General features: G+C 47.1%; 1 protein-coding gene across 9 annotated transcripts in view; it reads right to left on the reverse strand.

The window, feature by feature from the left end:
• NF1 (neurofibromin 1) overlaps positions 1-22990 on the reverse strand; it is a 527350-nt gene that overhangs the window by 296445 nt on the left and 207915 nt on the right. For all 9 annotated transcript variants that reach the window (XR_003858146.1, XM_029611915.1, XM_029611920.1 and 6 more), the window contains exons 27-29: positions 12330-12491; positions 11257-11360; positions 1648-1783 (exon numbers count right to left, since the gene is read on the reverse strand). Coding sequence is in view for 8 of the 9 variants with exons in the window: in XM_029611915.1 (XP_029467775.1) it covers positions 1648-1783; positions 11257-11360; positions 12330-12491 (402 nt within the window). In the remaining variant the exon portion in view is untranslated. The remainder of the gene's footprint in view (positions 1-1647; positions 1784-11256; positions 11361-12329; positions 12492-22990) is intronic.

Genomic DNA, 22990 nt, shown 5'->3' on the forward strand with positions numbered 1-22990 from the left:
TCGGTGCTCGGTCCAGTCTTTCTCCAGCACCAAGGTAGATGATATAGATGCCTTAGACAGTCTGTGACGGACGGTCACCGCTGCCCTGGTGCTCCCGGCGAGGTTTGATGACTAATTTCTTCGATGCTCCTGCCGGTGATGATTGTGTGGACGTCGAGGAAGTCAACTTGATTTTAAACAGGGAATCCATCTTGTCTAGGCGAGCCTGCCTACCCTTCGGAGTCATCTGGGCACAACTTGGGCAGTGAGAAACATCGTGTGATGAGCCGAGGCACAGCATACAGACATCATATGGGTGGGTAATAGACATGGTTCGGGGGCACTCCGGACATTTTCTGAAACCTGTTTCCATAATGGCAGAGGTTGTGGCCCAAAAACGGTCAATGTCCTGCGGACACCGAAAAAAGGTGGGAGCGGGAACCAACCGGGGACAGTGAACTTTACTCAACGAGCAATGAAAAACACTGTCGAGATGGGAGACCCCTATGAGGGAACTTTTTAATGAAGTAATCTTCAAGTTTTTTCTGTGAAGAAAATTGTGTGAGAAATTTCTCAGAGCTCCTAACCACGAGGCAAACTGCAGCGTGGGAAAAAAGAGACTGAAGAGAGACCCCTTTAGCTACAGGGATTATGGCATGCTCAGTGTGCCAGTCAAAAGTTCTAGAAACTTTGACAGAAAAGTTTTCCGTGATAGGGCTCCGTCCAGTGACGTCACCCACATGTGAGGACTACCATCCTGCTTGTCCTGGGAAAACATTGAGATATCAAGTTAATTGTTTGAGAACCACAGATTCTCAAACAATGGGAGAAATGGGAGAGAAGATAAAGAGCAAAAATTACCAAAATCAGTACTATCAGTATTGGCAAAAGTGAAGCAGTTTTGAGGGAGGTCGGAAGTGATAAAGTCACGACAGAACTAGCAAGATTCTACACACTGAACCTCAAATTCAGATTTGTATAATAAAGCATGCCTTTAAATTTCCCACTGCCAGTTTTAACCACAAACTATTTTCTTTAAGATTTCAGTAAAAGATGAATTTGCATTAATAAACATAAAAGCCTTACTTAACACAAAATCTGTGCCCTGATGTAGATAACAGAAATGTTATGGGGGCAATTCTGAGTTGTTCGCATGGCCGCCAGTATGCAGGGACTTTTACCATGGGTACTTTGTAGCAAGCTTTTTCCTCTCTGAAAATCAACCAGGTAAAGCAAGCATGCTAAAAGCACCCCATCTACTTTGCATCTATTTGTGTGCAACTTGAGGGGAGAGCAAAAGAGCATGTATATGCAATCATTCTACTCCTCCATCTTAGTCCAACCGTGGAGCCCATACAGATGGTTATCTAGGGGTGGCAGTGTCAATTTTCAGATAGGCCAAGTCACCCTGACAAATGGCTTTGAAAATCGCCTGCTTTATTTTTAGAAAAACTGCAACCCATAAACATATAAGAAACACTCAAAAATTTGCAAAATGACAAAAAGATTATAAACAAAATTGAAAAGAAGCGCAACAGCCCTGGCAGGACAAGTTGAACAAGGAGCAAAGTCTGGAAAAAAAAAGGGGGGGGTATTTATGGACCAAACAGTTAACAGTCAGAACTCTCAAGGGAAAATAAAAGCAGAAATATGTCACCCCCAGCATACCTGGTACAGACAGTGGCAGACACTTCGCAGCTGGGGAGGAAACTCTGAAGAGGAAGTAATTATTGAATGGAAGAATTTCTCTGTCATCTGCAGCAGCCAGCGCTGGTTTTCATCCAGACTTTCCATCCCATCCAGCCTAAAGGAGACGGAAAATTGGTCACTGTGCCATCCTGAGAGCACTGAAAGCCTTGCTCGCAAGTGTGAAAACAGCCATTAGGCTGAAGTCCTAAGTTATCAGACAAGCTATATTAATGTAACATTTGTCTGTAAGAAAGGTTCAAACTACATAAAAGCAGAAGAACATCTGGATAGCAGGGGATACCACAGACTGCATGAACTGGGCGCATGGATAAATTTGAAGTGTGAACAGAAATGGTTTTGCTGCACTGACATACAGTTTGGTCACTATATATCACTGAACTGGAACACTGGGTCTTCTATGAGATATAAACTGTGAAAAATTCACTAAAAACAATTTGGTAGAAGGAAAAAAACTGCAGACTAATCTTGCAAACTGATCCCTTTCGTTTAGGTTACCTTTTTTTTTGTAATTTAGTATTTTATTGAACCAACAAGCAAGATGCATTATCAAAAGCAAATCTCCAGGAAACACCAAAATATTACAAGTTCTTAGATTTTCTATACTGCCTTTTCAATAAATAAAAGTTTACAGTTAAAATCAAATACTATACATTCAAATATGATATATATCTTATTTTAAAACACAATCATAAGAATCAGAAAACCAATAGGACAAGAACCAGGAAGCTCCACTTAGCAGTTAATAGCTTGATTATAAAGCCAGGTTTTGATTGCCTTTTGAACTTAGAAAAGTTAGACTCTCTACGCATATTTACTGTAAGTGCATGCCAAAGTAGTGGACCTTGATAACTCACTGCCACTAGTCTTGCAGCTTCCAATCTTATATTCACTGGTGAAGGAACCCTAAGGAAATCCAGTCTAGAAGATCATAAAGGCTTTTTTGATTCAATATAAATATTTGCAGCTCTGGCTGGAGGACTGGCTATGATAAGTGAGCACCACCAGCAGCATAGTGGCAGCAGCAATCCTGAAAGATGTCTTTGTTCTTGTGCTGTATACAACAGTAATATTACCAATATGCAACTCTGTACTTAGAAACTGTATAATGTGAGAACAGAAATACCATTCAGTACACCAAGTCTATTTTCACCATGGTTTTCACCTTTATGTCTGCTTGTAGAACATTATTGCCTTAGAGTAGTTGGAGCCCACAGATGCTCACCCTCAGGGCAATGATCTGGACTTGAGGTGTGTGCATGGGGAAAGTTGGGGTCATTTGCCACAGTTAGGTGAATTTTTAAACGCTGAGCTATCCAGCGTCATATCGTGATGAGCTGATGCAAGACATTTAAAATCATACTGGAGAAATTACTTACCTGATAATTTCATTTTCCTTAGTGTAGATAGATGGACTCAGGACCAGTGGGTTATATGCTCCCCTGCTAGCAGATGAAGACGGAGTCAGGTTTCAAAGCTAACGTCCCCTTAGATACACCCCTGTAGTGACCTCAGCCCTTCAGTATTCTCTTCAAAAGCCATTGTGGACATACTATTAAAAAAAACTTGATAAAAAACAGAAAACTAACTGTACGCAACCAAACATACACTGAATCCCAGCAACATTATAGGTGCCCTGATCTAGGGATTGGACAACAGCTTACCCGTAACCTCTTGAGATTGATATCCACTCCACGGATGATTCCTTGGCACTGTTCTTGGGCAGCCGTGGGAGGGATGTCGAGTCCATCTGTCTACACCAAGGAAAACGAAATTATCAGGTAAGTAATTCCTCCATTTCCTAGCGTGTAGCCAGATGGACTCAGGACCAATGGGATGTACAAAAGCTACTCCCGATTGGGGTGGGAGGCTTCCCTTGATCTGGTTAGCACCGCCCTTGCAAAGGCTGCGTCCTCTCAGGCCTGAACGTCTAGGTGATAGAACCTGGAGAAGGTGTGTAAGGACCATGTTGCTGCCCGGCAGATTTTGGCAGGAGACAGCAGTCTAAACTTCCGCCCAGGATACTGCTAAGCCCTAGTGGAGTGAGCTTTAACCTGAAAGGATATTGGCTTTCCTGCCTCTACATAGGCTCCCGTGACCACCTCCTTGATCCAGCGAGCTATGGTAGCCTACAAAGCTGGTTCGCCCTGTCTCCTTCCACCATAAAGGACAAACAAGTGGTCCATCTTGCTCACCGGTTCTGACACTTCCAGATACCGCACCAAAAGTCTACTGACATTTAAATGGCGGAGGAGACTGAACTCTTTTGTGTCCTTGTGCCTATCTAGGGATGGCAACGAAATGGACTGATTCAAATGAAACTCCAAGACTACCTTGGGCAAGAAGGATGGATCAGTACGAAGTTGTAACTCTCCCGGAATGATCTGGAGGAACAGTTCCTGACATGATAATGCCTGTAGATCAGAGATGTGACAAGCCAAGCATAATCACCACCAGGAACACCATTTTCAGGGTTAATAAGCGCAAGGAAAGACTGCGCGCGGTGGTCAAAAGGAGGGCCCTGCCAAAAACTCCAAAACTAGATTAAGATTACCCAAGGGAACCAGTCAACGAAGGGGTGGCCAGAGGTGTTTTACCCCTTTCAGAAAACGGGTCACGTCCGGATGCACTGACAGGCGGGTTCCGTTAACCTCAGCCCTGAAACAGGAGAGAGCCACTACCTGGACCTTCAAGGAGTTAAGGGCCAACCCTTTATTCAAGCCATCCGAGAGGCAACACTGCGTTCCTCGACCAGGCTTCAAATACTCTCCAGACCTGCACATAAGCTAAAGACAGAGACCTTCCATGTGTGGAGCAAAGTAGTAATTACTGCTGCTGAATATCCACGCTTCATCAGGCGAGCCCTTTCAAGGGCCAAACCATAAGACAGAATCAAGTCAGATCCTCATGAAGGACCGGATCTTGCTGGAGCATATTCCTGGTGTGGCGGGATGCACAGGGGGGGGTCTCCACCAGGAGTCTCCGCATGTCTGCATACCACAGACACTTGGACCAATCCGGGGCTACTAGTTGGAGTAATCCCGTGGCGCTTGATCCTGCGAATGACCCTGCCCAGCAGGGGCCATGGAGGGAAGGTGTATAGTAAGTCCTCTTCCGGCCAGGTCTGAACTAGGGCATCGATCCCTCGGGATCCCTGATCTCTTCTGCGACAAAAACCAGGGAACCTTCGCATTGTGAGAAGCGGCCAGCAGCTCGATTGATGGTAGGCCCCAGCGATCTACCACCCGCTGAAAGGCTTTGGCCAACAACGCCCATTCTCCTGGATAGAGACTCTTCCTTCTTAGAAGTCTGCTCTGACGTTGTCTTTCCCTGCAATGTGGAAGGCCAAGATCATCTGTAGATGTAATTTGCCCATTCCATAAGGAAATCTATCTCCAGTGACACTTGCTGGCTCTTGCTTCCCCCCTGGTGGTTGATGTAGGCTACCGTTGTTGCGCTGTCCGACATTACAGGGACCACCTGACCGTAGAGTATGTGGCTGAACTGTAGGCACACCAGTCTGACTGCCCAGGCTTCCAGGCAATTTATGTTCCAGAGTGCTTCTTCCTTGGTCCAATGCCCTTGGAACGTCAGAGGCTGCATCTGTCGTGAGGACCAGCCAGTTGGGCGGGGACAGGCATACACCCTTTGCCCAGGTGAGCTTCCTGTAGCCACCACTGGAGCCGAGAACATACTTCCAACGGTGGGTGGAGGCAAATCGAATAGTCTTGAGACCGCGGGTTCCAACGTGACAGCAGGGAGCATGTGTGCCCTCGCCCACAGTACTACCCTCCAGGGTTGACATCAAACTGGGAACCTGAAGATAGCATCACACCTTGGGGCGCATAGTGTTCATCACTTGGGATATCAACTTCCTTATTCACGAGGGCAGAAGGACGACCTTGCCCTGCTTGGTGTCAAACCGGACTCTCAGATATTCCAAGGACTGGGAGGCCTTGAGTCTGCTTTTGTCCATGTTTACAACCCAACCAAGCTCCTGAAGCAGGGACATCACCCTGCTGTCACCCAGAGACTCTAATTCCAATTACTTCGCCTAGATCAACCAGTCGTCCAAGAATGGGTGCACCAGGATTTCCTCTCTCTCAGTGCCACCACTACAACCACCATAATCTTGGAAAATGTTCTGGGGGCGGTGGCCAGACTGAAGGGCAGCACCTGGAACTGATAATGGCAGCCCAGTACCACAAAGAGGAGGAAACACTGATGAATAAGGAATAGGCAGAAGAGCACCGACGCACAGCACATCACTATAAACTTAATTGTAAAAGCATAAGAGTGAATTTTTCCAGCAAACAGTACCTTCCTGGTACACTCAGTCATGACCTACTTCACTAAACATTTGTTTGTAGTTAATGATTTATTGTAACCGAACCTTTAACGGAACCTGTTAGAATGTACTATAGTACACATTTTCACACATTAACTTATGTGCCTACATGTAAACTGTTGCGATGGTAGATAACTTAGCGACGGTATAGAAAAGATTTTAAATAAATAAATAAATAAATGTTCTTGCCAGATTGGAATATGAAGGTAGGCCTCGGAAAGGTCCAGGGAGGTTAAGAACTCTCCCAGCTGTACGGTCATTATCACGGAGCACAGAGTTTCTATGTGGAAATGAATTACCATAGGTGTCTGTTGACATTCGAGGTCCATGATGGGGGGAAAGGAACTATCCCTTCTTGAGTACGATGGAATAACGCCCCCTATTTTTCTGGGGTGCAGGTACTGGAATTATAGTCCTCAAACTGAGGAGCCTTATCAAGGTAGACTCCACTGCCTGCCTCATGCTGGGAGTGGCAAGGAGACATCATGAACAAAGTCCTGAGGAGTGCTGAGAAACTCCAGTGTATATCCTTCTTGTATGACATCCAATACCCACTTTCCGAAGTGATCTCAACCCTCTGCTGGTAGAAGAGGGATAGTTGACCCCCTATCTCCTCGTTCCGTGGATGGGTCAGCAAAACTTCATTGGGGAGTTCGGGCAGAACCTGAACCTGCCCCTCTCTTCGGCTGTCATCTCCGAAAGGATTGAGACCTCCCTGAGGACAGAGTCCTCTGAAAAGTCAAGTTTCTGTAGAGCCAAAAGTGTTGGGAGCCCCTGGATCAACCCCTCATAGGTGAGGGGCGCTGAAATTGCTTTCTCTTGTCTTCCGGTAGCCAGGGCACTGGCCAGCTTTTCCAATTCACTTCCGAAGAGGAGTGATCCCTTAAAGGACATCTTATGAGGTTTGCCTTTGAGATCGCATCTACTGACCAATATCACAGCCATAGCTGTCTTCTGGCTGCTATCACTGAGGCCATTCCTCTGGCCGAGGTACGGACTAGGTCAGAGCCCACATCAGCTAAAAAGGCAGCAGCAGGCTCCATAGCTTCTCTGGAATATGCCCCTGAGTGATCCACCTCTCTAGAGAGGAGCAGGCACAAGTGAGCCACCAGGGCAAAACAGGAAGCAATCTGTAGAGTCATTGCTGTCGCATCAAAGGCTTGTATAAGGATGGACTCCATCCCCCTATCATGCGCATCCTTTAGGACCGCTCCTCCCTCCACTGGGATAGTTGTTCACCTCCAAACAGCACAAATCAGCGCATCAACTTTAGGGAAATGCAGGCGTCCTCTCGCCGCCAGATCCAGTGGATATAGAGCTTCTAGTGCTCGACCACCCTTAAAACTCACTTCAGGGGCATCCCATTCCTTGTCAATTAAATCATGGATGGCTTGCAGCACCGGAAAATAGCAAGAGGCTTTTCGTAGAGACACCAGAATGGGATTCCTCTTTGGTTCCTTCATACAGTCCACCCCAGGCACTCCCAGTGTCTTCAGGGCCAGCATTTCACCTCTATGGAAGAAACGTAACATGGTCTGATATGGTTCCAAACCTGGTGGGATTTCTCCATCTTCCAAGGAATCTGGATCCCCTTCTTCATCCGTGCTGTCTGGGTTTCTGCCAGGGATACCCCTAGTGAGACGAGACATGCCTGGGCTGGGAAAGGGAAGCCCTACCAGATGGAGTTCCATCTGGCCAGGGGCAAGTGAAGCAGACTGTGCCTGTACAAAGGCTTGAAGACCTTGAAAAAAAATTCCACCCAAAAGAAGGCCGCAAGGTCCATGCCTAGCCCAGGGAGTACTTGGGGTAGGCACCGCTGGATTTCCCTCTCCCATGGAAGACCCATCCCCGGGATTACTCAGATCCGGGGTACTTCCAGTTAAGGCTGTGGCTGACCCATTCTCAGAGTGGGAGGATCCGGGCTTAGTAAAGTCTGGGAAGATCAACTCTCCCTGGGCCTCCTCACAGTGCTAACATAAGTAAGAATCAAGGTCAGACTGTGCAGCCCTAATATGACAGGCAGCAAAGAGAGAATGGCACTTATGTTTCTTTGCTGCCGGAGCCATTAGGGGCGGAAATAGTGTGTTCAGCTGCCTTGCACTTAATTTTGTGTGCACAGATTTTGGGCGCCTATGCAGGTCATGGCATGGCGTACGCACAGCCCGTGCGCTTGACTTAACCTCAATTCTCCGCTTAGAAGATGCGGCTACGTTGTGCGCAGTGGTGTGTGTGATGTTACGTGCACAGAGCCGGCACACACTGCGCATACTGACGCTCTTTGGAAGGCAATAGAAGGCATACAAAATATGTGTGCAAGATGGTGCTGCCACGGCCTACCATGAGGTATGCCTACTGAGCCTAAAACAGAGCTAACCCACCAAGGGGCCGCTCAACTCGCTCGGAAGCCCACTTCCCCTTATCCCAAAGGGATCAGGAATGTCATTGGTTTGGCACACCGAGCATGGAGACTGAAGGATGTCTTACCGAAACCCCTCAAATGTCTAAATTGGAAGGAATCCTCTCTTTTTTTTTTTTTAAACTTACCTGGGCTCAGCACTTACCGATTGAGTACAGAGACTGTCTCCAGCTACAGGGGGAGAGGGCTTTAGCAGTCACCACCGTGCTCGGCTTTCTGCACCCACTGCCTTTCAGCTGCTTCAGCAGTAAAGTCCATGCCGGGAACCGGACCAAGGCTGAAACCCAGCAATACTACAGATGCCCTGAACTATGGATAGGGCAACGACTTACCCGTATTCATATGGAATCGAGGTTCGCCACATGGGCGATTCCTTGGCGCCTCTCCTGGCAGCCGTGGGCGGGATGCTGAGTCCATCTGTCTACACTAAGGAAAATGAAATTATCAGGTAAGTAATTTCTCCATTTCCCAGCATGTAGCCAGATGAACTCCGGACCAATGGGATGTACAAAAGCTATTCCCGAATGGGGCGGGAGGCTGCCCATGGTCTGGTTAGCACTGCCCCAGCAAAGGCTGTGTCTTCTCGGGCCTTCTCGGTAGAACTAGGAGAAGGTGTGTTAGGAGGACCACGTCGCTGCTCGACAGATGTCGGCGGGAGACAGTAGCTTAGCTTCTGCCCAGAATACTTCCTGGGCCCTGGTAGAATGAGCTTTGACCTGAAGGGGTAAAGGCTTCCCCCTGCTCTACATAAGCTCCCTTGATTACTTCCTTGATTCAGCGAGCTAGGTAGCTCGCAAAGCTGCTTTGCCCTGTTTCTTTCCCCTGTGAAGAATCTTGCGTACCTGTTCTGAATGTTCCAGATACTGCCCTAAAAGTCTACCACATTTAGATGGCAAAGAAGGCGGTAGTCTTCAGTGTCCTTGCGTTTATCCGTGGATGGTAAGGAGATGGATTGGTTCAAGTTAAACTCCGAGACTATCTTTGGTAAGGAGGAGGGGACGGTGTGAAGCTGTACTGTTCCTGGAGTAAATCAAAGGAACTGTTCCCAACAAGACAGCACCTGTAATTCAGAGATGTGATGAGCCAAGCATATCGCCACCAAGAATACAGTCTTTAGTGTTAAAAGGAGTAGCGACAGACTGCGCAGTGGTCTGAAGGAAGGCCCTGCTAGGAAGTCCAATACTAGATTGAGGTTCCATTGGGGGACCGGCCACTTTAAGGGTGGTAAACGTTGTTTAACCCCTTTTAGGAAATGGGCCAAGTCTGGATGCACCAACAAATGGTTTCCATTCACCTCAGCCCTGAAGCAGGAGACTGCTGCCACCTGGACCTTCAGGGAGTTGAGAGACAATCCTTGGTTCATTCTGTCCTGTAAAAATTCCAGAATCATGGGGATCTTGGCTGTTTGTGGGGGCACCCCGCGCTTCTTGTACCAGGCTTCAAATATTCTCCAGATCCATATGTATGCCAGGGACGTTGAGAACTTCCACGCGTGGAGCAGTGTGGTGATCATGGCTGCCGAATAACCACGCTTCGTAGGATGAGCCTTCTCAGGGGCCAGACTATAAGAGAGAATCGAATTGGATCTTCGTGAAGAATCGAGCCTTGCTGGAGAAGGTCCCCTGCGGGGTGAGGTAAAGAGGACTCTCTACAAGAAGCCTCCACATGTCTGCATACCACGAACGTCTGGGCCAACCTGGGGTCACCAGAAGGACTAATCCTCTGTGATGTTTGATCTTGCGGATGATCTTGCCCAGTAGAGGCCATGGAGGGAAGGCGTCGATCCCTTGGGAGCGCTGATCTCGTCTGCAACAGAAGAACTGGGGAACCTTCACATTGTGAGAATTAGCCAGTAGGTCGATGGATGGGTGGCCCCAGAGATCTACTAGAAGCCTCTGGTTGACAGCATTCATTTCCCCGGATCCTGGCTTTCCCTGCTGAGAAAGTCTGCTGTGACGTTGTCTTTTCCTGCGATGTGGGAGGCCGAGCTCCCTTGTAGGTTTAACTCCGCCCATTCCATAAGCCGGTCTATTTCCAGAGACACTTGGTGGCTCTTTGTTCCTCCCTGGAGGTTGATATAGGCAACCGTTGTTGCACTGTTTGACATCACATGGATTGCTTGCCCCTGGAGCCTGTGGCTGAATTGCAGGCATGCTATCTAATATTTGGGTACTTGCCAGGTACCTATGACTTGGATTGGCCACTGATGGAAACAGGATACTGGGGCCTGATGGACTCTTGGTCTGACCCAGTATGGCATTTCTTATGTAATCTGACCGCTCGCACTTCCAGGCGGTTTATGTTCCAGTTTGCTTCTTTTTCGGTCCATTGTCCCTAGGTTGTCAGTTCCTGACAGTGAGCTCCCCATCCTCAGAGGCTCGCGAGTGTTGTGAGGACAATCCAGCTCGGTGGGTACAGGTTTACGCCCTTGCTTAGATGAACTTTCTGTAGCCACCATTGGAGCCGAGAGCATACTTCTATCGGTAGGTGAAGGCGAATCGAGTAATCTTGAGACAGTAGGTTCCAGCGTGACAGTAGGAGTCAGAGAGATACTGAATGGCTGAGGTCACTGCAGGGGTACATCTAGGGTGACGTCAGCTTTGAAACCTGACTCAGTCTCCATCTGCTAGCAGGGGAGCACATAACCCACTGGTCCTAAGTCCATCTGGCTACACACTAGGAAAATCAGATGCTGTCAAAATACTTTGGATGGCATTAAAAAAAAAAAAAAAAAGATAATGAAGAAAAAACCCACAAATAATGGAGATGGATGAGTATCACCCTCCCTCCCCACCATGTCTCAAACCTTGTGGAATCCACTTCGAAGCTGACGTGCTGCCACTCAGGTGATGTGATAATGGCCCTGAGCAGAGGCTCCAGCAACTTTTGCAGATATGTAGCACCATACACCTGGAGAGGGGAAGGAATAAGGCTCAGTCACAGCAGCAAAAGGCAGGCCCAGGGTAACTGGGCCTACTTATAGTAAGCAGACCTCTGCCAGTTTCATATTGTGCGGTATGTTTTACAACCCATTCAGTGAACATCCCTTACTATACAAAGACAGGCTCCCACGTGAAGTACAAGTGTAAATATATTAAATAATAAATGGTTATTTGATCAAAGATTAAACTGAAATTATGATTCTAAGGTACTTTACTTCTAAGGAAGCCCCTGATGTGTTTCATTATGACAGTCCGCAAATTCCCGTTTCTAATATTTCACGTAGCTTGGGAGTTATTTTTCATCCATCGTAGTGCAGAATGTCGCTGCATAAGTTGTTTCCAGTAGTAAATTAAGAAACCATAACATATCACTATTTTTTTTCACTACAATGAGTCTCAATGCAATTTTGGATTAGCTTTAAAATTTTACTTCTAATTCATAGAGACCTGAGTTCTGATGCTCCTGATGTTTTTAGTTCTCTCCTTAAAACATATAGGCCATCTCATAGCTTGAGATCATTAGGACCCAATATGCTAGTTGTTCCATCTGTTAATCCAGTGCATTTGGCTGAGGCTAGAGACAGGACATTTGGAATGTATTTCCGCAACATCTAAGAATGGAGCCATGCTTATCCACCTTTAAGAAGCAGTTGAAAGCTTTTCTCTTTAAACAAGTCTAGAAGCAGTTTTGTTTGTAATAATTGTTTATATATGTTTTTAGCAAGAATGTTTTATACTGTACACAGCACAGAATGCTGGATATTGTGGTATAAAATAAATTATGTTTGGGGATGGGCGTGATCTCTGCTTCAAGTTTCACAATAAGGCACTTTAACATTCAAGTTCATTATGGGGACATACAGGACTGTATGACACACCGTTTTTGTCCTTGAGAAACATCCACACCTAAGAGTGAAGCTTGCAACATAATACAGACCTTAAAGCAGAAAGTCATTATTTTACTGGCCAAGCTGTTTCCCCGGAAAAGGGTCTGCATGGAGTCTGCCAGTTCAACCTCCTTTGAAAACATGTTCCAGAGAAGCTGGTAAAGCAGATGTCGTGAATCAAAAAGGGTCACAAGGACACGGGCTAGCTCATCCTGTAACCGAGACAGAAAATACCAAGTCTGAAAATCTATCCAATGTCCAGGCCCAGCCCTTGGCAATACAGCACTAGTTTTCACATTGCTCCAGCATAATTCAATCACTGATATTAACTAGGTGAGAATTTCAAACAAAGAGCAGACAAGGGCCTTTGAAAATCATTTTTTATTTCTTTAGTCTGTTCTGATGCAAACATTTCAAGCACTCAATGGCATTTTCTTAGGTTTTCAATTTCATGTCTCATGAAAAGCAGTAACTAAATAAAGTAAGTACTTTGGAGAAAATCCTTTCCCATCAAGATTAACATTTTTATTTTATTTACACAATAAATAATATTTTAGTCATTATACAGTACCTCTGTCAGAAGCTCTTCACAAACACAATAGTAACATAGTAAATGATAGCACATAAAGACCAAAAGTTCCATCCAGAATGCCCAGAAGTAATTTTATAGTGCATTTACCCAAAATAAATCAAATTCCCACATGGAACCCTACCACCAGTCCCACTGTGTCCCCTTTATAGTGGCAACTGCTGCTCGGAGCAGGACATCCATACCATCCAGGAAATATGATGCAGTCATATCACTACTGCCCCGGGCTGCAACTGTCGCACAATGAAGGCTGTGCGGTTCCCTCATTTATTTATTCATTACCATTCTCTTGCCCCCAAGGGATCCTCTGTATTTATCCCACGCTCTCTTAACATCTGCCACTGTCCTGGTCACTACCACCTCTTCATGGAGGGTAGTCCAGGCATCTACCACCCCCGCTGTGAAAAAAATACCTCCTTACACTGTTCCTGAATCTATCCCCCTTGAAGTTTCAAATTGTGACTCTTTCCACTGAAAAAGCTTGGACTCCTGTGCATTAATACCATTCAGGTATTTAAATATCTATAATCATACCCCCTCCCCCCAGTCTCGCCTCTCTTCCAAGGTACACACATTAAGTTCCATCAGTCTCATCTCACAGACCTTCCCATACAAACCTTGCACCATCTCCAGCCTTTCTATATCCTTTCTGAGATACAGCCTGCAGAAGTGAACACAGTACTCCAGGTGAGGCCTCACTAATGACTTGTAAAGAGACATAATTGCTCTTTTCTTCCACTTGTTATGCCACTCCCTATACATGCAAGCATCCTCCCTGGCTCTCACCACCACCTTATCAATGAAAACTCATTTACTCATTTTGTTTATCAAAATCACATGGAGCACAAGTTTCCCCAAGCAGCCCTGTTACCACACCTAAATCATTGGCTCTACTAGCTCTTTGTTGCTCTTAAAGGAAAATTGGTTCTTACCTGCAGTACCACAGATCAGTCCAGGCTCCTGGGTTTTGCCTCCCTTCCAGCAGATAGAGACAGAAATTTTCACAGCCACTAGCACATAACCAGGCATAGCACCTGCAGTCCTTCAGTATTACTATGTACCCAAACTAAGACCGCAATGCCTCCAACAAATTTAAGCAAACGATATCCCCCGAATGAGCAGGGAAAAGAGAAATCAATTTACAACAATGGACAGCAATAAAAACTTCAAGGAGTGATCACAAACCTGTGCTATTCTGCAGACAATAAAGACAAAAAACAGGACAGATTGAGCAGACTCTCCAAATCTCCTCTCCACCACCGGGCGGGACTCAGGAACGAAAATTAGCAGGTAAGAATCAATTTTCCTTTCCCTGTATGTACCCAGATCAGTCCAGACTCCTGGGATATACCAACGCTTCCCTAACAAGGATGGGACTGCAAGAGTCCCACTCGAAGTACACTTGCACCAAAATTGATGATGTCCGAAGCCTGGATGTCCAATCGGTAGTATCTGGCAAAGGTATGCAAAGACTTCCAAGTAGCCACCCTGCAAATCTCTTGCGGAGACACTAGCTGACATTCTGCCCAAGATAATGCCTGGGACCGGGTAAAATGAGCCCTTAACCCCGCTGAGATAGGACAACTCCAATAGATGTATGCGGAACCAATAGCTTCCTTCAACCAACGTGTAATCATGGCTTTTGATGCCTTATGACCCTTTTTTTGCACCACTCCATGGCACAAAAAGGTGATCTGACAGTCTGAAACTGTTAGTGACTTCTAAATACCGCAAAAAGCCCTTCTGAAATCCAGACGACTTAATTCTTTTGCATGAGGCACACCAACTTCCAGATTCAGAAAAGCTGAAAAAAGACGGAACCATCCTTAACGATACCCCCAAGTCTGATAGGCATAAAAAAGGCTTTCTGCATGACAAGGCTTGAAGTTTGGAAACCCTTCTGGCCGAACAAATAGCCACCAAGAATACCACCTCCAACAAATTTAAGCAAATATGTGGATAAAGGTGAACCGGTAGATGTAGTGCATTTGGATTTTCAGAAGGCGTTTGACAAAGTCCCTCATGAGAGGCTTCTATGAAAATTAAAAAGTCATGGGAAAGGAGGCGATGTCCTTTTGTGGATTACAAACTGGTTAAAAGACAGGAAACAGAGAGTAGGATTAAATGGTCAATTTTCTCAGTGGAAAAGGGTAAACAGTGGAGTGCCTCAGGGATCTGTACTTGGACCGGTGCTTTTCAATATATATATAAATGATCTGGAAAGGAATACGACAAGTGAGGTTATCAAATTTGCGGATGATACAAAATTATTCAGAGTAGTTAAATCACAAGCAGACTGTGATACATTACAGGAAGACCTTGCAAGACTGGAAGATTGGCCATCCAAATGGCATATGAAATTTAACGTAGACAAGTGCATATAGGGAAAAATAACCCTTGCTGTAGTTACATGATGTTAGGTTCCATATTAGGAGCTGGCACCCAGGAAAAAGATCTAGGCATCATAGTGGATAATACTTTAAAATCGTCGGCTCAGTGTGCTGCAGCAGTCAAAAAAGCAAATAGAATGTTAGGAATTATTAGGAAGGGAATGGTTAATAGAACGGAAAATGTCATAATGCCTCTATATCGCTCCATGGTGAGATCGCACCTTGAATACTGTGTACAATTCTGGTCGCCGCATCTCAAAAAAAGATATAGTTGAGATGGAGAAGGTACAGAGAAGGGCAACCAAAATGATAAAGGGGATGGAACAGCTCCCCTATGAGGAAAGGCTGAAGAGGTTAGGGCTGTTCAGCTTGGAGAAGGACAGTTGAGAGGTGATATGATAGAGGTCTTGAAAGCGTAGATGTGACTTGGTTATTTACACTTTCGAATAATAGAAGGACTAGGGGGCATTCCATGAAGTTAGCAAGTAGCACATTTAAGACTAATTGGAGAAAATTCTTTTTCACTCAACGCACAATAAAGCTCTGGAATTTGTTGCCAGAGAATGTGGTTAGTGCAGTTAGTGTACCTGGGTTTAAAAAAGGTTTGGATAAGTTCTTGGAGGAGAAGTCCATTAATGGCTATTAAGTTTACTTAGGGAATAGCCACTGCTATTAATTGAATCAGTAGCATGGGATCTTCTTAGTGTTTGGGTAATTGCCAGGTTCTTGTGGCCTGGTTTTGGACTCTGTTGGAAACAGGATGCTGGGCTTGATGGACCCTTGGTCTGACCCAGCATGGCAATTTCTTATGTTCTTAAAGTAAGATCCTTTAAGGTAGCCCTCTTAAGCAGTTCGAACGGTGCTGTACACAAGCCCTTGAGGATCAAATTAAGGCTCCAAGACGGACACACTTGACAAACAGAAGTGCAATAAATGCTTCACCTCGTTGAGAAAATGCACGACATCCAGATGTGCCACTAGGGGCTTTCCATGAATCTTGCCTCAAAAACCACCCAGAGCCAAGACCTGTACTCTCAGGGAGCTAAATGACAAACCTTTTGTCAACTCTTTCTGCAGAATCTGCACCACTGACGCCCGCCTAGGATCGATACTTTGGTCAGTGCACCAAGACTCAAAAACCCTCCATACTCTGACATATGTCAAAGAAGTGGAAGTCTTTCGAGCCTGCAACAGGGTAGTAATAACATCTTCCGGATATCCCTTCTTTCTTAAACATAGTCTCTAAAAAGCCAAGCCACTAGACAAAAGCGAGCCGCCTGATCAGAAAATATGGGCCCCTGACGTAACAGGTTTGGAAGATGCCCCAGCCTTAACGAACTGTCCACTGCTAGATTGACCAGACCCGCAAACTAAGGACTCTGGGGCCACTCCGGAGCCACCAGGATCACCCATCCCAGATGAATCTCTATTCTCCTAAGAACCTTGTCCACCAGAGGCCATGGCGGAAACACGTAAAGAAGGACGTCGCAAGGCCAAGGAAGAACCAGGGCATCTACCTCTTCTGCTGCTCGCTCTCTTCTATGACTGAAGAAACGAAGAACTTTGACATTCCACTGAGTCACCATGAAATCCACATGAGGAACGCCCCACCTGACAGCAATGAGACTCATCACCTCTTCCGACAACTCCCATTCTCCGGGGTCCAACCACTGAAGGCTGAGAAAATTGGCTTGCATATTCTCGGCTCCCGCTTTATGAGAGACAGCTATCAAGGACAGATGTTGCTCCCCCCAAGATGAGTATCTCCACCTCCGGAGCTACCGCTCGACTCCTGGTACCCCCTGATGGTTGGTGTAAGCCACTGTTGTGGCATTGCTGGACAAGATCCGAACTGGGCGTGTAACAGAGACAAAAACGCCTGGAGGGCTTAAGTATATCGCTCTAGTCTCCAGACGATTGATAGACCACGATGCCTCCTCTGCCGACCATTGTCCTTGTACTGACTGGGACTGACAAACCGCTCCCCAACCGGAGAGACTGGCATCACTAGTGACTACTATACACTGCAGCACCTCCAAGTCCATTCCACAGCTCAAATGGTGAGGAGACAGCCACCATGACAAACTGAACCAGGCCAAGTAGGTAAGCGGTAGAGAAAGATGAAACTGCTCCGATACCGGGTCCCATCATGATGACAATGCCCGATGCAGAGATCTCATATAAGCAAATACCCAAGAGACGAATTCCAAGGTAGAGGCCATGGAGCAGAGGACTTGTAGGTAATCCCAGAATCTGGGCACCCGGAGCCTGCAAAAGGCCCCAAATTTGGGACTGTAACTTGATCATTCGCTCCTCATTGAGAAACACCTTCCCTACGTGGGTATCAAAGCATGTGCCCAGAAAACTTCAAGACTTGTGAGGGGAGAAGATTGCTCTTGGAAAAGTTCACTATCCATCCCAAAGAAGTCAAACGGTGGACCACCAACTCCACTGCTTGCTTGCATAGGTCTCACGATTTCACTCGTTTCAGCCAGTCGTCCAGATATGGGTGCACTAGTACACCCTCCCTCCTTCCCTTGATGAAGGTCTGTGGCACCATTGCCAAACTGAACAGAAGGATGCAAAATTTAAAGTGCTACCCTAGGACTATGAACCATAGAAACCTTTGATGGTCCGGGTGGATCCCGATATGCAGATACGTCTCAGTCAGATCCAAGGAAGCCAAGAACTCCCCTCTCCGCACTGCTGCGATGACGGAACGTAAAGTTTCCATCCAAAAAAGAGGGACCTTGAGAGCCTGATTCACCTTCTTCAGATCAAGAATTGGCCGGAACGTCCCTTCCTATTGGGAACCACAAAATAAAAGGAATAACGACCCTTTCTTTGCTCGTGCCGAGGAATGGGAACTATGGCTCCTAACATTCGCAGGCAATCCAGAGTTTGAAGCACAACCCGCTTCTTCTCTCCCAGGGAACAGGGAGATACCATAAAGAGACTTTAGAGGGGCAGCGCAAACTCTAAAGCATAACCTTGTTCTATCACACTTAGAATCCATCAGACCAACGTGATCTTGGCCCACTCCTCATAAAATTGAGCAAGACATCCCCTATTACTGGGACTGAGGAGTGAGCCCGATTCCCTTCATTGTGAAGGCTTAGCTCTGCCAGAACCCTGGCTGGATCTCTCTCTGCCTGCTCTACGGGCTTGAAAGGACTGGTTCCAGGACTGCAATCTCCCAGAGGCTTGCCTTTGCCGTCAGAGCTATGCTTTGACAAAAACGCCTCTGGGCTCAATACAGAGAGCAGCCCAAGAAAGACCCCTTAGGCCCCTTAGGCTTGTCTTCTGGCAATTTGTGCACCTTATTCTTACCCAAAAGCTTTATAAGTTGCTCCAGATTCTCACAAAAGGAGTTTGCCCTTAAAAGGCAAGGCTCCAAGCTGGGTTTTAGAGGAAACATCGGTTGATCAATTCCACAGCCATAAAAGTCTCCTGGCTGAGTCTCCAGCATCATTGATCTGGAAAAAGTACGGATGAGGTCATAAAGGCATCTAAGCCAAAAGCAACTGCGGCCTCTAGATGCTCCGCCTGCTGAGACTTTGAGGGAGACAGATCTTTGTTTTCCTTTAACTGCTGCACCCAACACAGCAACACACGAAGCATAAAACTGCTGCAAACAGCAGCCTGGATACCCAGCGCTGACACCCCAAAAATCTTTTTAAGGTGCACCTCAAGCTTATCTTGCACATCCTTCAGCACCGCAGCCCCCGCAACTGAAATGGTCATTCTCTTCATGACTGCCGGGCTGGAGGCATCCACCTTTGGAACCCGCAAGAGCTCCAGAGTGTCCTCGAGCAAGGGATACAGCTTGTCCATCGCCCTGCTCACCTTAAGGCCAGTCTCTGGTGTATCCCATTCCCTGACCACCAACTGCTTCGCCAAGCTATGAAAAGATAAAGTCTTGGCTGGACTCCATAAGCCCGCCATAATTGGGTCCACTTCCTCCTGGCCAGGATCCCCCCCCCCCCCGAAGGACTGCGCTGCCCAACTCCACCAGAACATGTGGAATCAGGGGACCCAGTTCCTCCTCCTGAAATAGGCAAATCACTTTGGGATCACCACCTTCCAACGCCAGCAAGGCCCCGGATCCTCAATAGGACCCTGCTGATTCATATCAGTGTCCAGATAGCCAGCTCCCGGGAACAACCCCCTCTCAGAATCTTCTGAGGAAGCATTGCCAGCGGACTCCCATCACGGATTGGCCACAGACTCTGAATCCTTGTGACACCCGAGGCCCCAGAAACCTTAAGGCCTTTCCTTGGACGGGGGACCCGCTGCCTTGCACTTAGAAGATGGCTGGCCCGCGGTCTTGCGAGCCAAAAATGCTTTGTGCATTAACACAACAAACTCCGGAGAAAAAGGAATAAAACACTCTGAATCTTCTGCACCATGAACAGCGGCTGGCATGGGAGAGGCAAGTGGAGCTTTCTTCACGCTCGGAGCAACAAATCTCCATCATAGCGAACACTGTGCCACCCACGAAGCAAACACCTGAGCGGGGGAACAAGCAACCACAGGGAGAGCCGGAGAGAAAAAATAAAATTGCCTCCCAAAATTGCCTCCCTGCATTGCCAGGGCAACCAAAGAAAAGCCGATCGTTGCCCTGGTTGCTCTAATTTCCTTATCAACCTTTTTTTTAAGCTAAACTTTATAAAGTACAGAAAAAGAGCAAAAGAGCAGTCTTATCTGAGAAATGGCCAAGGCTTCTACCAGAGCTCCAAGAGGTGAGGGAACTGGACCACCAGCTTTCACCTCCAATCTGGCCCAAGAGCAAGTTGGGATCCCCAACCACTGCTCGTCTGACTCTACAACCAGGAGGTATGGTCCCACCAGGACCTGCCAACCTCCTGGGAGAGGAACTATCCAAGAAACAAAAATCTTATGCCTTAATCTCTTTCCTTCCCCCCCACCCCAAGGTTCAGAATTGCAGGTTTTGCATCTCCTCCATCTGCTGGAGACAGAGAAATTCTGAAGGACTGAAGGTGCTATGCTTGGTTATGTGCCAGTGGCTGTGAAAATTTCTCTGTCTCAATCTGCTGGAAGGGAGGCAAAACCCAGAAGTCTGGACTGATCTGGGTATGTATAGGGAAAAGGAAAATTGGTTCTTACCTGTTAATTTTCGTTCCTGTAGTACCACGGATCAGTCCAGATGCCTGGGCTCATACATCCCTGCCAGCAGGTGGAGACAGAGGAAAAAAAAACCTTGCTTGACCCTGCTACATAAAAGCCTAGTGCCACCTGCAATTCCTCAGTATAAGTCTGTACCCAAGCAAAAAAATTGCAACCATCAATGAATCAATAGAAAAAAAGTAAAACCTGAAACTATAAACAGGCTGCTATGAATCTGTACGCATAAGGCAAAACTACAGCTGAGCGAGAGACTCCACCTCCAGGAAAAACGGGCAGGTTCTAGACTGATCCGTGGTACTACAGGAATGAAAATTCGCAGGTCAGAACCAATTTTCCTTTCCCTGTACGTACCCGGATCAGTTCAGACACCTGGGATGTACCAAAGCTCCCTAAATGGGGTGGGACCTGGAAAGTCCCGCTCACGGAACACTTTCGCCAAAAGGAGGAGACTCAGAAGCCCCCAAATCCAAACGATAGTGTTGCGCAAAAGTATGTAAGAATTTCCAAGTTGCAGCTCTGCAAATCTCCTGAGGAGATACCAACTGCGCCTCCGCCCAGGAGGTCGCCTGAGACCGTGTAGAATGAGCACGTAAGCCCTCCAGAACCTGCTGCCCAGCAGTAATGTAAGTGGAACCAATAGCTTTCTTCAACCAGCATGCGATAGTAGCCTTGGAAGCTTTAGAACCTTGGCCTGCGCCGCTCCACAAGACAAAAAGATGATCGGATCTCCTGAAATCATTAGTCACTTCAAGATAGCGCAAAAGAGCTCGGCGAAAATCTAATCAGAGTTCTCTCGCAATGGGAGCAGACGCCTCCCCCTCTGGAAATGCGGGAAGCTCCACCGTCTAGTTCACATGAAATGCGGAAACGACCTTCGGTAAAAAGGAAGGCAGTGTCCTAAACGAGACCCCTGAATATGAAATCTGGAGGAATGGATCCCGACAGGACAAAGTTTGTAATTCCGAAATCTGTCTAGCGGAACAAATCGCTATCAGAAAAAACACTGAGAGCAAGACCTTCAGCGTCACCCTCCGCAAAGGCTCAAACGGCGCTGCACAAAAACTCCGTAGAACTAGATTCAGGTTTCAGGATGGACACACTTTCCGAACTGGAGGCCTCAAATTCTTCGTTCCTCTTTAGAAACCTTGTCACATTCAGATGAGCTGAACTAGCGGAATCACCAACTTTACCCCGCAGACAGCCCAAGGCCGCCACTTGAACTCTAAGGGAACTCGGAGATAGACCATTAGCAAAACCTTCCTGCAGAAGAGTCAAAATCTTGGGGATGGAGAACTGAAGGGCGTGAACCCCATGAGCAATACACCAGGCCTTGAACACCCGCCAGACTCTAATATAAGCCAGATTAGTAGATTGCTTCCTGGCCTGCAACAAAGTGGTGACGACCGACTCTGGATAACCTTTACTCCTTAACCTCCATCTTTCAAAAGCCAAGCAGCTAGACAATAGTGATTGACCTAGTCGGAAAATATGGGACCCTGTCGAAGAAGGCCCTTGAGATGTCCCAAATGAATCGGACTGTCCACTGACATGTTGATGAGATCCGCAAACCACAGATGCTGAGGCCACTCTGGCGCAACCAGAATCACTTCCCCATGATGTCTCTCAATGCGACGCAACACCCTGCCCACCAGAGGCCAAGGAGGGAACATGTAAAGCAGAAATCCCTGCGGCCCAGGCAGAACCAACCCGTCGATGCCTTTGGCCCCGGGCTGTCTCCTTCGACTGAAGAAGCGTACCACTTTAGGATTCTAACAAGTCGCCATCAAATCTACATGAGGAGACTCCCAACGTCTCCAGATGAGCTGCATCACAGTTTCTGCCAACTCCCACTCTCCTGGGTCTAGGTGAGTGCGACTGAGAAAGTCCGCTTGGACATTTTCGACGCCGCTATCCACTCTAGATGGACCTCCGCCCAACGCATCAAGAGCTCAGCCTCCTGATCTACCGCCTGACTCCTGGCACCGCCCTGCCAATTGATATACACCACTGCCATTGCATTGTCTGACAGGATCTGGACAGAGCGACCTTTCACTAGCAGCAAGAGCTCCTTCAACGCAAGCCGCACTGCCTTGGTCTCCAACCAGTTGAAAGACCATGCAGACTCTTTCGCAGACCAAATGCCCTGGATGGAATAGCGCTTACAAACCACCACCCCTCCCCCCAGCCGGAAAGGCTGGCATCGGTCGTCACCACCACCCAATCCGGGACCTCGAGGTCCATTGCGCAGAGAAGATTGACCGACTGAAGCCACCAAGATAAACTCTCCCTGGCCTCCCTCTCCTGGGGCAAGGGCAGGTAAAACTCCTCTGAACTTGGCTTCCAACGCACCAAAAGTGCCCTCTGCAATGGCCTCATATGGAGAAAAGCCCAGGGAACCAACTCCGAGGTTGAAGTCATGGACCCTAAGACCTGCAAATAATCACATACTCTGGGAATTTGTAATTGCAATAATCAAACTTGGTTCTGAAGAGATAGCACCCTTTCTTCTGACAGAAACACTTTGCCTAACCGGGTGTTGAACCTCGCTCCCAGGTAGATTAGGGACTGTGTCGGGGTCAAATGA

Source organism: Rhinatrema bivittatum, chromosome 8 (genome assembly GCF_901001135.1).
Source record: "Rhinatrema bivittatum chromosome 8, aRhiBiv1.1, whole genome shotgun sequence".
In the NCBI taxonomy this organism is placed as follows: Eukaryota; Metazoa; Chordata; class Amphibia; order Gymnophiona; family Rhinatrematidae; genus Rhinatrema; species Rhinatrema bivittatum.